The sequence below is a fragment of the Papaver somniferum genome, chromosome 3 (assembly GCF_003573695.1).
Source record: "Papaver somniferum cultivar HN1 chromosome 3, ASM357369v1, whole genome shotgun sequence".
Classification (NCBI taxonomy): domain Eukaryota; kingdom Viridiplantae; phylum Streptophyta; class Magnoliopsida; order Ranunculales; family Papaveraceae; genus Papaver; species Papaver somniferum.
The window spans coordinates 160,289,741-160,303,312 of record NC_039360.1 but is presented as its reverse complement, the minus strand read 5'-3'; the positions used below and the strand labels follow the sequence as shown (position 1 = coordinate 160,303,312).

The 13,572-nt window shown below is 37.2% G+C and overlaps 1 protein-coding gene across 3 annotated transcripts; it reads right to left on the bottom strand.

Annotated features, from left to right (window-relative positions):
• Window positions 1-2,986: 2,986 nt before the first annotated feature.
• On the bottom strand, window positions 2,987-5,746 carry LOC113357809. Of its 3 annotated transcripts, none has more exons than XM_026601270.1 (5): window positions 5,473-5,746; window positions 3,803-5,280; window positions 3,538-3,707; window positions 3,162-3,462; window positions 2,987-3,073 (listed from the first exon to the last, which is right to left on the bottom strand). In XM_026601270.1, the coding sequence occupies exons 2-4, from the start codon at window positions 5,262-5,264 to the stop codon at window positions 3,280-3,282; spliced, it is 1,815 nt and encodes a 604-aa protein (XP_026457055.1). In that variant the 5' UTR covers window positions 5,265-5,280; window positions 5,473-5,746; the 3' UTR covers window positions 2,987-3,073; window positions 3,162-3,279. The 3 variants fall into 3 exon arrangements, with proteins under 3 accessions (XP_026457055.1, XP_026457056.1, XP_026457057.1); XM_026601271.1 differs by having other exon boundaries at window positions 3,803-5,277; XM_026601272.1 differs by lacking the exon at window positions 2,987-3,073 and having other exon boundaries at window positions 3,320-3,462; window positions 3,538-3,703.
• Window positions 5,747-13,572: the final 7,826 nt, after the last annotated feature.

Below are 13,572 nucleotides of genomic sequence, written 5' to 3'. Positions count from 1 at the left end.
TGCAACATTATTGTGTTAGTTTGAAATTCTTGTTTAGTCTGTCCAGTAGCATAGACCTTTTTCTGGCGATTTCTTGTGTTAAGACAGGCAAAAACCTTCTTTTGCTTCGCACTGTTGTGTGCCGTAATATTAGACAACACTTTTAATAATCATCGCATTATTTGCAGACAATTTGTGGAGTACTGCAAGAGATTTTATTCTTAAAAGATGCTTTCTATAAGGCTAACCCCTATGGTCTTCTAATCTATCAGCTAGATTGGCCATCCACGTCAGCTAGGGCAATCTCCTAAGTCCTATGGGATGTCTAGTCTAGCAGCTAGATTAGAAGGTCAGGTCAGCGGGACCACCACCTAGAGTAGAACGGTTCAGCGCTTTAAATCTCAGTCGTTAAATCAGAAAATTTTCTCCCAATGTTGAATGGTTCAACATTTTGGTTACTTTTTGAGCGTTGAACGGTTCATCTTTTGAAACTAGCTGCTAGTTGAACTGCGTGCAAATGATAGGAGAGAGAAGTAGCAGGTACAAGTGTTAACTTTTTTCCCACACTTATTTTTTGATTTGCAACACTTTTTGGCCAATTTAGTTCAATCTAGCCCATAAGGGTTAGCCTAAATGCAGATGACATTTGATAACAACTGCTAGTTCTGGTGATTAGGAAAGGTGGCTAGAATCAGGTGGGTCAGTTGATTCGGGATTCGTTATTGCAAGTGGCCAAAAATAGTGCAGAGTCGTGTATGATCCCATTTGTTAGCCTTTAGCTATCCATGATGCTTTTGTTCCCTATCCACCATTTTGCTATTATAATGGAATAATTTTACTGGAATGGAATACAGGATGAGTCTCTGGGATGGGTATAAATATAAAAGGTGGAACAAATCAATTTCTATTTCAGTCGGATCAAAAATGAATTCGAATTCAGAAATAGTATTTTGGGATAAGGAATAAACAACGGAAAAATCCAAAATGATGGTGGGAGGCAGTTGACCCATGGCTACCCTGTATCTGCCAAGACAATATTGCAAAAACCTGGCCGTGCCAGGCTGTTCAGCCCTGTTAGACAATATTGCAAAAACTTGGCCTTGCCAGGCTGTTCAGCCCAGAGAATAACACTTGCAAAGACTATACATGCTATGGACAGGAGATGAAAAGAATAATCTGGCCAATTAATACATGGTTTATTGTCAACAAGGCTTAATACATGCTTTAGGCCAATTAATCAAGTCACCAATCATAATGTCTTCAAGGTTCCCATCTTCATCAAACAACTCAGCATCTTTGTCATATATTTCTTTGACGATTACACTGTAGACATCTTCCATCGGTGGATCAGCAGTGTTGATACTACCGAAAGCAATGATTCTTCTTTTGAAGTTTCTTATGAAACATGAATTAGCGGGCAAACAGGACTGAACACATGCTTTTGGCCAATTAATCACACCTCCGATCATAATATCTCCAAGCTTCCCATCTCCATCAAATAATTCTGCGTTTCTGTCAAATATTTCTTCGATAATCAAACTGTGGACATTTTCCATTGGTGGATCAGCAGTGTTGATACTGCCTAAAGCAATGGTTCTTCCTTTAAAGTTTTTTATGAAACATGAACTAGCAGGAAAGGTGGACGCAGGAGGTGCCAAACATGAACGGGGAGACAAGTTGGACGCAGGAGGTGCCAAACGTGAACGAGCAGGCAAGTTGGGCGCAGGAGGTGCCAAACGAGAACGAGCAGGAAAGTTGGATGCTTCAGGTGCCTGCATACATCAAACCAAGAGTGTATATTCAGTAGCACAAACTACATAATAGTATGCTGGCATGCTTAACAAGTAATTGGTTACTCTGAACTTCTTATTTCATTGTTTCGAGGGAAGTTCAACTAGATAACGAGTTTTGGTGTCTGTTAACTCCAGCAAACAACTTGACAACAGCGGTCTTGAAATTTCAACTTGGGAATTAGGATACCAAGAGTAGTTTCTTCTTTCTAGTGCAGGATTGAAGTCTGAATGTAAATTCAATTTGTAAAAATCGCATAAAGTTTTACCTGAGACGCAAATTGATTTGATGGCCTAGATGTACGATTTTGTGTATGTGGTGCAGATTGATTTGATGGTGTAGGAGTACGAATTTGCGTCTGAGGCGCAGATTGATTAGATGGTGTAGAAGTACGATTCTGTGTGTATGGCACAGATTGATTTTGCAGTGCAGGAGTACGATTTTGTGTCCGGGCCACAGACTGATTTGATGGTGCAGAAGTATGATTTGGTGTGTGTACTCCAAGTTGTGTTTGGAGTAATTGGATATCAGACTGCAAACTCTTGTTTTCTTGCTGTACCCTGCGAAGAATCTCTGAACTTCCAGCCAAATTACGTAGCATAGTCCGTGAAACACCTCCTCCCATGCCTTTTACAAAACCGGAATCACGTCCGTATACCTAAGAAAGAAAGAGTTGTTTAAGGTATTTCACCAGTAGAGAAGATTGAAGTCTACAAAAGACATACTAAAGTTTATGTTTCACTAACCAATGCGACAGCATCGTGGTCGATATCTTTTTGACCGTCTGGATTAGCTTCTACAAGCTCTTTAACTAATCTCTGCAAGGACAAAGTAATTCAGACACACATAACTACAGAAACTAAAAACTAAGAGACTCCACAATGGCTATGCTAAAGCTATCAGCAGTACAAATATAATTGCTAATTTTAGCTAAGAGGAGAATAAAGCAGCGCGCTGTGTTTAAATGGGGGGACGGGTTATTAAGCACAGCCAGACACATACTCAAAATGGGCGAGAATTAAAACTCTGCCTAAGGTATACACCCAGTTTCAATCACCGCCATCTACATATTCAAAAAATTTAACCGTTCACCATTGAAATCATGTAGTGTGAATCGTAAAATGGTATGATATATTTAGCTTCCATTCTACCATTCACTTCTGTGTGGATGTTCTAATATTCCAATGGTATGACAAAGCAAAATAACTAAACTTACCATTTTAGGATCATTTACAGTCTTGGAAACATGGGTATCAACAAATATCGCAGCTCTGTTAACTTCACCAGTTGGATTCTGTTTTTCCTACATTAGATGACAGAACATGGCATTTTTCAGAGAAAACAAAAGAGTAAAATAAAATCTGTAAATTATTGGAGTACAAAGCATTTACCATTTCGTATATTTTGCGATAAATTCCTGTCCTTCCACATTTTTGTAATAATTCAATAGATGCGCAAGCTCTTTTACCAGCTGCACGACGTTTCCTATCCTCGTCAGTATTGCAGAAATCAACAAAACTTTCCCAATCTTCTCTGTTTGTAATCAAACGCCATGGAATTTTTTTTTTTTCTCTCAGCAATTGGCTTTTGGTCATCCAACTCTAAACGCAGATTATGCTTCCAATTTCTCCATAACGTGCCAGCCCTTGACAGAACATTAGGCTTATAAATTTCAGGTACGGCATACATATGCTGCAAAAACAATCTCCATATCATGCACTGATCATAAAGATATTAAGATAACTCAAATGAATTGAAATTACTCACAATAACATTTTTCCATATATTGTCTTTGACGCTGTTTGGAACTTTTTTCCAAGACTCAATCGCAGGACGACAACATGCTCGTACTATCTTTCCAATATCCGTTGCGAATCCTACTGAGCCAACATCACAAGGCCGCCCATATTTGTCGAATGTAATTGGGATACGCCTATCTAGTAAAATGTAGTGTACAAAACATTACTACAAAGTTACATACCAATATACAAAATAAACAACTAGTTACTACGTTACAGTGTGCAAGTACTACCTGATGGCATAGAGATTCTTCCTTGGCCATTATCGGTGCAGTTTGCGTTGTAAGACTCACTATGAGGGTCAGTTACTTGTCTTTGGACCGTTTCACGGTTCCTTTTCCTTGACGAACCTGCAACTTGCTCAGGGTTGGTGGGTAACGATTCGTCATCCAAAATTTGCATGTCACCATTTTCATCCACATCAAGTATGTCAGCATCTTCATCAGAGTTGAAGGGTAATGGCTGGTCCCCTGCAAATTGCATTTCACCGTTTCCATCCGCATCATGTATGTCAACATCTTCATCTCGTGTGTCACCCCCAGTGTCAAGAATGTCAGCATCTTCATCTCTTATATCGCTCCTAGTACCAAGCGTGTCAGTATCTTCATCTCCAGTATCGCTCCTAGCATCAAGCATGTCAGCAACAGCGTTGAGTCTTTCATCCTCTGGATCAGTCACAATTTCACTTGCTTTACTGCGGTCGGCAAATGCAGAAAATGGTCTAGTTGTTGACGACATCTGCTTCTCGAGAGCATCAGGGTTGAGTCTTGCATCCACTGTATCCGTCACAGTTTCTTTTTCCCTCCGCCTAATGACAAATGTAATGCGTGGTTTTATTGTTAACGACCTCTGCTTCTCAAGAGCAACAGCATTGAGTCTTTCACCAACTACTGCATCAGTCCCTATTTCTTTTGCTCTTCTACCAATGACGGATGCAGAAAATGGTTTTGTTGCTGCTGACCTCTGCTCCTCAGGAGCAACAACATTGACTCTTTCATTCACTGCATCAGTCGTAATTTCATTTTCCCTCGAGACATTGACGAATGTATTGTGTGGTTTTGTTGCAGACGACCTCTCGATAGCAACAGTGTCAAGTCTTTCATCCACTGCATCAGTCCCAATTTCTTTTGCACTCCCGTGATTGAGTCCTTCATCCACTGCATCAGTCACAACTTCTTTTGCCCTTCGGTCATTGACGAACGCAGAGCTTGATTTTGTTGCTGGCGGCATCTGCTTATCAAGACTAACAGCGTCCAGAGTTTCCTCCACTGTATCAGCCACAATTTCTTTTGCTCTTCTAACATTGAATTTTTTTGTTGACGACTTCCGCTTCTTGAGAGCAACAGCGTTGATTCTTGCATCCACTGCAATGTTCATAATTTCGTTTGCCCAAATGCTATTGTCGATTGCAGCAGACGCTTTTGTTGTCGAAGACCTCAGCTTCTCGAGAGCGGCAGTGCTGGGTGGTCTTTCATCCACTGCATCAGTCCCAATTTCATTTGCCGTCCCGCCATCGAGTCCTTCATCCACTGCATCAGTCACAGCTTCTTTTGCCTTTCCTCCATTGTTAACAGACCCAGAGCGTGATTTCGCTGTTGATAGCCTCTTGTTCTGGGGAGCTTCTCGTCGTTTCGTTGTTGACGGCTTCTTCTGCTTCTGCTGAGCTTCTAGAAGTTCTAGTCTTTTCGATCTCATACTCAATTATTAGCTGCTGAAAACAAAAATACACAACACATCTGAGGAATCTGCATACACTATAATTTCAATCATAAACCAAACAGATGTATGTTAATTTATAGCAACCCCCAATTTTCCTACCCTAATTTCATCACAAAAGGAAACAAAAAACTCTAAGTTCAGATACCACTAGAACACCAAATTTCAGTACAATTTCAAGGATTACCTATGCTGTGGAGGTGTTGGGAGGAAATATCTTCCACTACAGCGAGAGATTCTTTAGATTCCACCAATTTAATAAAACTCCATTTTTTCAACTTCAGACATCACTAAAAGATCAAATCTCTACAGAAGTAGTAGAATTTTTAAGGATTTGATCACGAGAAGCAAGTTCCTCTTTAATTAAAGCGATTGATTCTTTCAATTCCCACCAATTAAATTTCTAGGGTTTGTGAGGAAAGAAACAGCTTTTCGACGGAGTTTTTTTTTTCTTATGTCTGTTTTTGTTTTTTAAAATGTGTTTATCGGTTTATGTGATATTTTGGGGTTCTGTCGCAAGAGAGAGACACTTGTGATATGTCTGACATGGTAAAGCATTAGGCGTCAGGGGTGCGATCATGGGAATGGCATTGGCGTATGAAGAACCAACGCGCCGAATGAAGATAAAATGCCTGACTTTTTTGCTACAAACACCAACGTGTAGTTTTTTAGAATTCACTTTTTATCTCTATAAATTACCACCATCTTCAAACAATTCACTCACACCAAAATTCACTTCTCTTGAATTTTCTCTTCTAAAATGGCTGAAAAGGTGATCACACTTTTTTACGATGCAAAACTTGAAGCTGATGTTTCTAAGATATGTGGGAGTTTTAAAAAGATTGAAAATTGTAAAAGGGAAGTGCAAGTATTTGAAGTTGCTCCAAGAAAATGTTCCTCTAAAAGGCAGAGAAAAGCTCCAGCTTTGAAAGTTAACAACAAAAGATTCAAAAACAAAGGTGAAACTGTCAAAGAGAGTGTTGAATGGAAAATACGTCAAATGAAGATAAACAGGAGGCCAAAACTTGTACTAGATTTTTAATGAAGTTTTTATTATTACTTTTTCTTATTGTCTAAGTTTATATCTTGTAAAAGAATTTGCGGTAATATCAATGAATGAAAATGTTTATATTTTAAAATAGATAGATTTCCATTTCAGATTAAGTGAAATTTATTACAATTTAAACTTTCAAATAACATCAAACTACATTTCAATAAACTACAACAAAAACATAAAACTACATCAAATCCAGCGAGTTCTCTCTGTAGAGTTCATAACATTCAAAATGCTTCAACTCTCTTCCGCTTTCTTCAGTAAACTTGGTCTGAGCGATGGTTTCTGTAAAACAGACAAGTTCAGATATTTTTATGATGCAGTTGAGTCCACGAGGACAAAGGTAACATACTCACCAGTTCTTCGTTGGATAATCCATAATTGTTACGATTAACCATCCACTATATTTCCGTATAATGTTTGACTTCCTTAGTGATGAATGCAATTCTTAGTTCTAGGCTTTTATTGTTTCTTATGGTTTCGTTCCGCGATGCTACAAAATGTCCCAATACTCTTTCCAAGAAATTGTCATTGTTCATTGGTCTCATCATACAATGTAACCAACATCGAACAAGAGAAACATCTTCTTACATTGTAAAGACCGGGAGCGGTATTCGAGTGCAGTAACGATGTGCTTGAGGTGGACCATCTTTTAGAATTCTGAAACACGCTTCGTAACGAAAAGGTTTACCGTGAGCTTCCTCCCAATTATCAAGAGATGTTTCGATCACTTCATCTTCAGTTACACCGACGAACGTTTCTGGATCAATTTTCATTACCAGAGCAAGAAATTGATGGACTGCAAGCCTAATATATTCAAAACGAGCATGCGATCGACGAGCATCTTGGTTTTCTGGGTTTTCCGTCAGTGAGATGAACATTGAAAAAATGTTCTCCCAAAAAAAAACGTCTTGATAAAGGACACCAGTGATTACCCTATGAAAAAAATATGCTTTACATATAGTTATATCCTCTTCTTCAGTAAACTTGGGACCACAATTTCTAACAGACATTTCTGCAAAGTGGGAGAGATTAAGAGCTTTAGCAAAAAGAATAAGAATAAGATGTTATTTTGGATATGGGAGGAAAGAAATTTATAGGTCGGGAAGGAAAATCGAGCCGTTGGCGTTTGAAGTAACACAGTGCTCGGATTTCCTTTAAGCGCTCGCTTGAATTACCAACGCCTATTTTCTTGTTATAAGTACGACAAACTAGGGGTGTCTTTCAACCAAACGAACAGATTTCTTTCTCCACCATGTTTTCTAAAGGCAAAGCGAAGCAAATATTATGTGTCGAAGCAAAACAGTTTTGTCCATTATGTTTCATGGATAACCACACTCTTATGCAATGCCCTTGGATGTATTCAAAGTGTCCGCGGGAAGGTTGTTCAGCATCAGAATGGTGATTGAATCACAACCGAAAAATCTCAGGTATTTGCAATGTCAAGATCAAAATTGTCTAGAGGAACCACATATGCTAGATGATGTTATGAAGATTAAAAAAGAAGAAGAAGAAGAAGAAGAAGAAGAAGAAGAAAAAAAAAATTGCAACACTCTGCAAAAACTTTAAACTTAAAGCCAAATTGAAGAATGTGTTATTACACTGCAAGCATTGTGGATATGGAGATCACGAATACAAACATTGTCCAAAGAGAATCAGTGGATGCTCAAATCCCGGTTGCAAGACTTTTATGCATTTGAGGACTTCTTCTGAAGAAGACACGTATGGAAGGAATTTCTGGGAATGTCCTAGGTGTTTTTCGGTGGAGTGGACTGATTGAAGTTGAAGGACAATCCGATTCACTATGGTATTATGTTATTAAGATTATCTAAAACAAAACATGTGGATGTCTTCACATTTGCACATCAATATCATAAGTAATTTAAATTTTTCCAGGATAAAACATTGCACCATCAATCTCATAAATAAAAACGTACTGCATTGAACAACCATATCATACATGAAAATAAAAGAAATACATTAGATTAAAACAACTACTACATATGCGTCAACTCTCGGCGGGTGGTGGAATTCCTAGAATTTCTAGAGTAGGGGATTGTATCTGTTGAGCACCCTAAGAATGTTGGAACAAGCATGGAAGTCGAAAGGAAGACCGCCGTGAGTTACTGGCCACATATCTAGAGTTCTGGGTTCCACTTCATGTTCTCCTTCACCATTGAGCTTATTTTTGTGATTCATCGCTAGTAAATCCATGAACTCCAATACCTGGATACTAATTAAACTAAAACGATGCGACAATAAGCGAGAATCACGCCTATGAATGTTCCCCGTTGCAGCGATGAACATTATATAAACTTTCTCCCAGAAAGTCAACGTCGATACAGCTACATTATCAAAGACAACTTCTTATGTGTGAAAAACGAAGGCTCTACAAATAGCTAAATCCTCTTGTTACGTGAATATAACACCATGAACTCTGGGAGGCATTTTTGTTGATGATTTGAGAGTGAAGAATGTGTAGAATGTGTGTTTGAGAGTGAAGAATGTGTAAAATGTGTGAATTTAAAGCTGAATTGAGGAGTATTTATAGTACTCAAAAATTATAGCAGTTGGATCACAAGATTTTTAAGCCGTTCATATTTATCCGTTGGCGCATTTGTATCAAATGCTGACGTTTCTAAGATGAACTCTGGCACTTGAAGTAAAACCGCGAGTTGGAAGGACCAGCGCTGGCGTTCTTGCCTCACACGCCAGCGTTTTTGGCAAGCTCGCCCGGCCATACCACAGACGCGCGCTGGGTGGTCCATCTCGATGTTTAAGCCAACAAATTTGTTGGTATGAACATCCAATTTTCATGTTTGTTGAGTCCATAGTTGGATCAAAATGAACAAACTCCAAGTTTGTTCATTCCATAAGAATTTATGTAAATAGTAGGACTGATTTTTCCGATTTTGATAAATTTGTAATGTTTCGGTTTATAAAAGGAAAATGGTATTTTTATTCTTTTTTTTTTTCAATTTATGTGATATTTTTAACTTGGATAGTTTGGGGCCTAGTCTGTTTATTTGGGACATGGTACTAGATGACAAAAAAGGTCATTAAAAATAATTTCTTCAAAACCTTTTATCCAACTATTCTCTTACTACCCATAATTAACTTTAATTAATCGTATTAGGTGTTAATTTATCGCCTTAGATGTGAGATTAACCAATGTAAATCTATCTTCATTTGAATCAAACAACTGAGAATTTTCGATTTTTTTTTCGGAAACACAACCCACAATCGGTTTATGTTCATGCGCTTTTAAACCGATTCTGGATAGTGTTTTTGAAACTAACAGAGGACTTACAGAATCGGTTTATGTAAGCACAGATACAATCATATTCTGACAATCGTATTTTTTTTTTGAGTCATATACAAACAGATTGTGATTTTTTCATACAATTTTTTTTCATTTATTTCATATCTACTCCTTTTCGTCGAAATTACAGATGTACTTAGCACATGCATCAAGCTTTTGAACCCCTAGGAAGTCCTAAAGGACGAGTTATAGTCTCGTTAGGGTTTACATAGAGGTCTACACACAAAACCTACACAAAAACTTCTAAAAACATCAATCTTCGTAGAAGGAATCCGAGCACGATTCACCCACCATAAAGTATGGGCCATACTCCGGAATTTTGGATACCATGAAGTGATAGCCTGCATCGAATGCGAACGCTTTCCCCTTTTCCTCCAAGTATAACGCTTTCACGACTCTGTGCTACAAAAAAATAACACAAACTTACTTAGTTAGTGGTGTTTCATTGGAAGATAAAAAAAACATGAATTATGTAAAATAATCCACAAAAATACTTACAAATTGTTCAATGGAAAAGCTAAAGTATCTGGCATTCAAAATCCGATGTTGGATATATGAGCAAGTATCGCATTTTCTATGACGTGGTGTCTAGCATGGATTTGTTGAATACTTTCCTCTATTCGAATTTTCAAAATCTTGCATATATTTGTTGTATACCTTTGTCCAAAAGGTCGCGACATATACCCTCACGGAGGACTGATTTTTAATTCGAGTTCCGGCATATATGCTTTGGATAAATCTCATTTGAATCAAATGATTCCATTATTGTATGTAAAGGTATTAAGAGAGTTAGAAAGAGTAGATTATGATATGAGATTTGGAGACTATATGTAAATAGGGTGTGTGTTGTTTTGTAGTGAAATGAGTAGTTGTGGAGATATGGAGTGAGAAGGAATAAAATGAGAAATTTTGGGGGAAATGGGGTCCAAGGATAAAGTCTATATATATAGAGAGAAAGGCCCCCAAAGACTTTTTTTTTTTTGAAAGAAAATGAAATAATTTGGAAAATCGGTCTTCTGGAAGGTCCATAAAATCATTTGTGTTTTTATGCCACAAAGAATCGGTCTTTATTGTTGCCAACATAAACCGATTAAAGACATGGAAATTTTTTGAATTTTCACCGACATTAGTCGGTTTAAATAAATGCAGATGTGATCAGAGTCTAGCTTGAAAATGATACAGAAAAAAACAGCATTTCTAAGTGATGAAGAATTGGATTATACTGACCCCACACATAAATTGATGCCGCTATGAACCCTAAAAAATCGGTTTATGGTGACATATCGAGTAGACCGATTGTTTGCATGTGTTTGGGTAACAAAACTATTGAGCATGCATAAATTAACTTATTTGATACACATAATTATAATTAAAAATTTAAGTGCATTAAGTTCAAACCAGGATCATCCAAAATATAAACCTTCAACCATCCCAAAAGAGTGTTAAAAACTTAAAACTTAAACAACCAAGTCTTAAAACCTTAAACTTCTAATACCTAAAACGTAAACTTAAAATATTAAACTTATAAATCATGGAGCACCAGCATCAGGAGCAGCAACACCAGGAGCATTTGCAGTAGCAACATCAGGAGCAGCAGCAGCAGCATCACCAACACCAGCATCAGGAGCAGTAGCTTCTGCATCAGCCATGACTTGATATTCATCCATTTCTTCAAACATACCTTCCAAATGTCTTTGGCGATTATTCTCAGCTTAAATCAAATCCCTGCTTCTCCTTGCGAACTTGATGACCTCATGGAGCTCTTCCAGTGCAAGCTTGTCTACCAGAGCCAAGGCTTCCTCCAGACGGTTCTCACACCCATGTGTAAACTTGTATAGAATTATTTGTTGCACGGGTTGTGGTTCCCTATGAAGATCATCATGGGTGAGCTCTCGAGAGTAAAACGCTAGGTGGACGAATTGTTTGTTAAGAATCAACTTCTAAGGGAATACATAGAAACTTTCTAAGTTCTAAATCATTCTTACGTATAAGTTCATCTCAAACACTACATAGTAACTTACTCAAAACTTGCAAAATAAATAACAAGGAAAAAGGCAGTTATGAAATCCTAACCTAAAACCAGGTACTTTAAGAGGCTGCAATGCATAGAAGGTATATGTCAATGCCGTCAGTATTTTCCGATAACCAAATTGAATTATCTATTGACCATAAAAATATAAGGACACGTATTAGAAAAACTAAAAAATCAACTTTTAGAATCCAGGAGACACTACTGTACATAACAATTAACAACTAACCGAATCTTAAAGTTGGCACTGTTAGAGCATAGCTCGGTTGAACCCACCAAGCGTTGGTTTGTCAAGTTTTTTGTCATATTTTAGTGAATCAAAACTCATCTAAAGAGTCGCTTGATTATGTACTAGAGATAACTTCGTATCTGTTAGACTAGAAAGCCTAGGATTATGAGACATACAAGTATTACTCGAAGAATTGAAGAATGTGAAGAAGTAACAAGCTAAAACAACGATATCATTCTTCATATTCAGGTTAGTAATATTTGACTTGAATTGTTTTATTCCTAATATCTTTTAAGTCGTGTTATGTTGAAACATAACTGCGAAGCTGTGAATGATTATACTCTAGTAGTGTGACATGACAACATGATCATAGTATTAAGGAATTAGAATACGAAGTATAACACTTATCTTTTTAACTTTGTATATATGACATCAACATAATCGTATGAATGCTATTGTGATTATGTGTAGGGATAAAGGTGAAGATTTCATCCTAGGAAACAATGCTTACATTTTTTTAATGGAAGTACATTCATGAACTTGTTTTATGAATCGAAAGGGAAATCGCTAGGCTTATTGGTATTGTTATTCATTTCATATCTTTGGATTACCAATATGTCTGAGTTAGTAGAACCGATCATAATTTATTATGTGTCTTGATATAACTAATGACAATGCTTGACTTATGATTTGGTATGACTTTTATTAGCGTAAGCGGTCCTAAGTAATCACCTAAGATGGTATGATCGATATTTGTAAATGGTGTGACCGATCCTAGTAATTGATGTGACCGATCACAAAAAAGTTGTGTAATAGATCCTTGTAATTGATGTAACTGATCCTGGTAATTGGTGTAACCGATCCTAGTGACTTGTGTAACCGATCACAAGTAATACCATGAGTATATGGTAACCGGTCCTGGTAATTGACATAACCGATCCTAGTAACTGATGTAACCGGTCCCAGTAACCATATGGAGGTAAAACCGATCCTTGTGTTTGGTCGAACAGTAAACCCATGATTAGTGAATTGATATTTGATCAATCACATAGTTGTCTAGGAATACAGATGAACCAATTCTTACTTGTTTGGAAGTGTGGTATAATCGATTCCAAGATTGTAAATATGAAAGAGGATTTACAAAGAAAATATGTCAACATACTTTGAACACGATCAGTAACTCTAATCTTTTATTGTTCAAAGATGTTCCTTAATTACTCAAGGAGATCCTGGTCCGCAATAAATTAAGAATCTTTTAATTAAGGTTGTTAGTTATATATGCTTTAATTTTCAGCAATTAAATGCACATCTCTAAAAAATAAAAATTAGTAATGTGCAATTACTGATTGAAGATTTTATATTGAGATATTTCGGAAATATTGGACAAAGCATTTCCAGGAATTATGAAAACCGATTTTACGCATTCATTGCATATCTTGAGAATATTCGGTTTTGGAAATTCCATGGTGTACAAACATCCTTGGTTTATAAATACCTATGTTTGTATCTCTTACAAACTATCCTAAGATCCCGGATAACTTCATCTTCTAGTTGTTTCTGGTGGAGCCGTCTATCCGGAGTTGAAAGTACCCTAATTAGGAGAAATCTCTTACGACTGCTCGTTTCAAGACTTTTGCGGGATCAAGAAGCTCT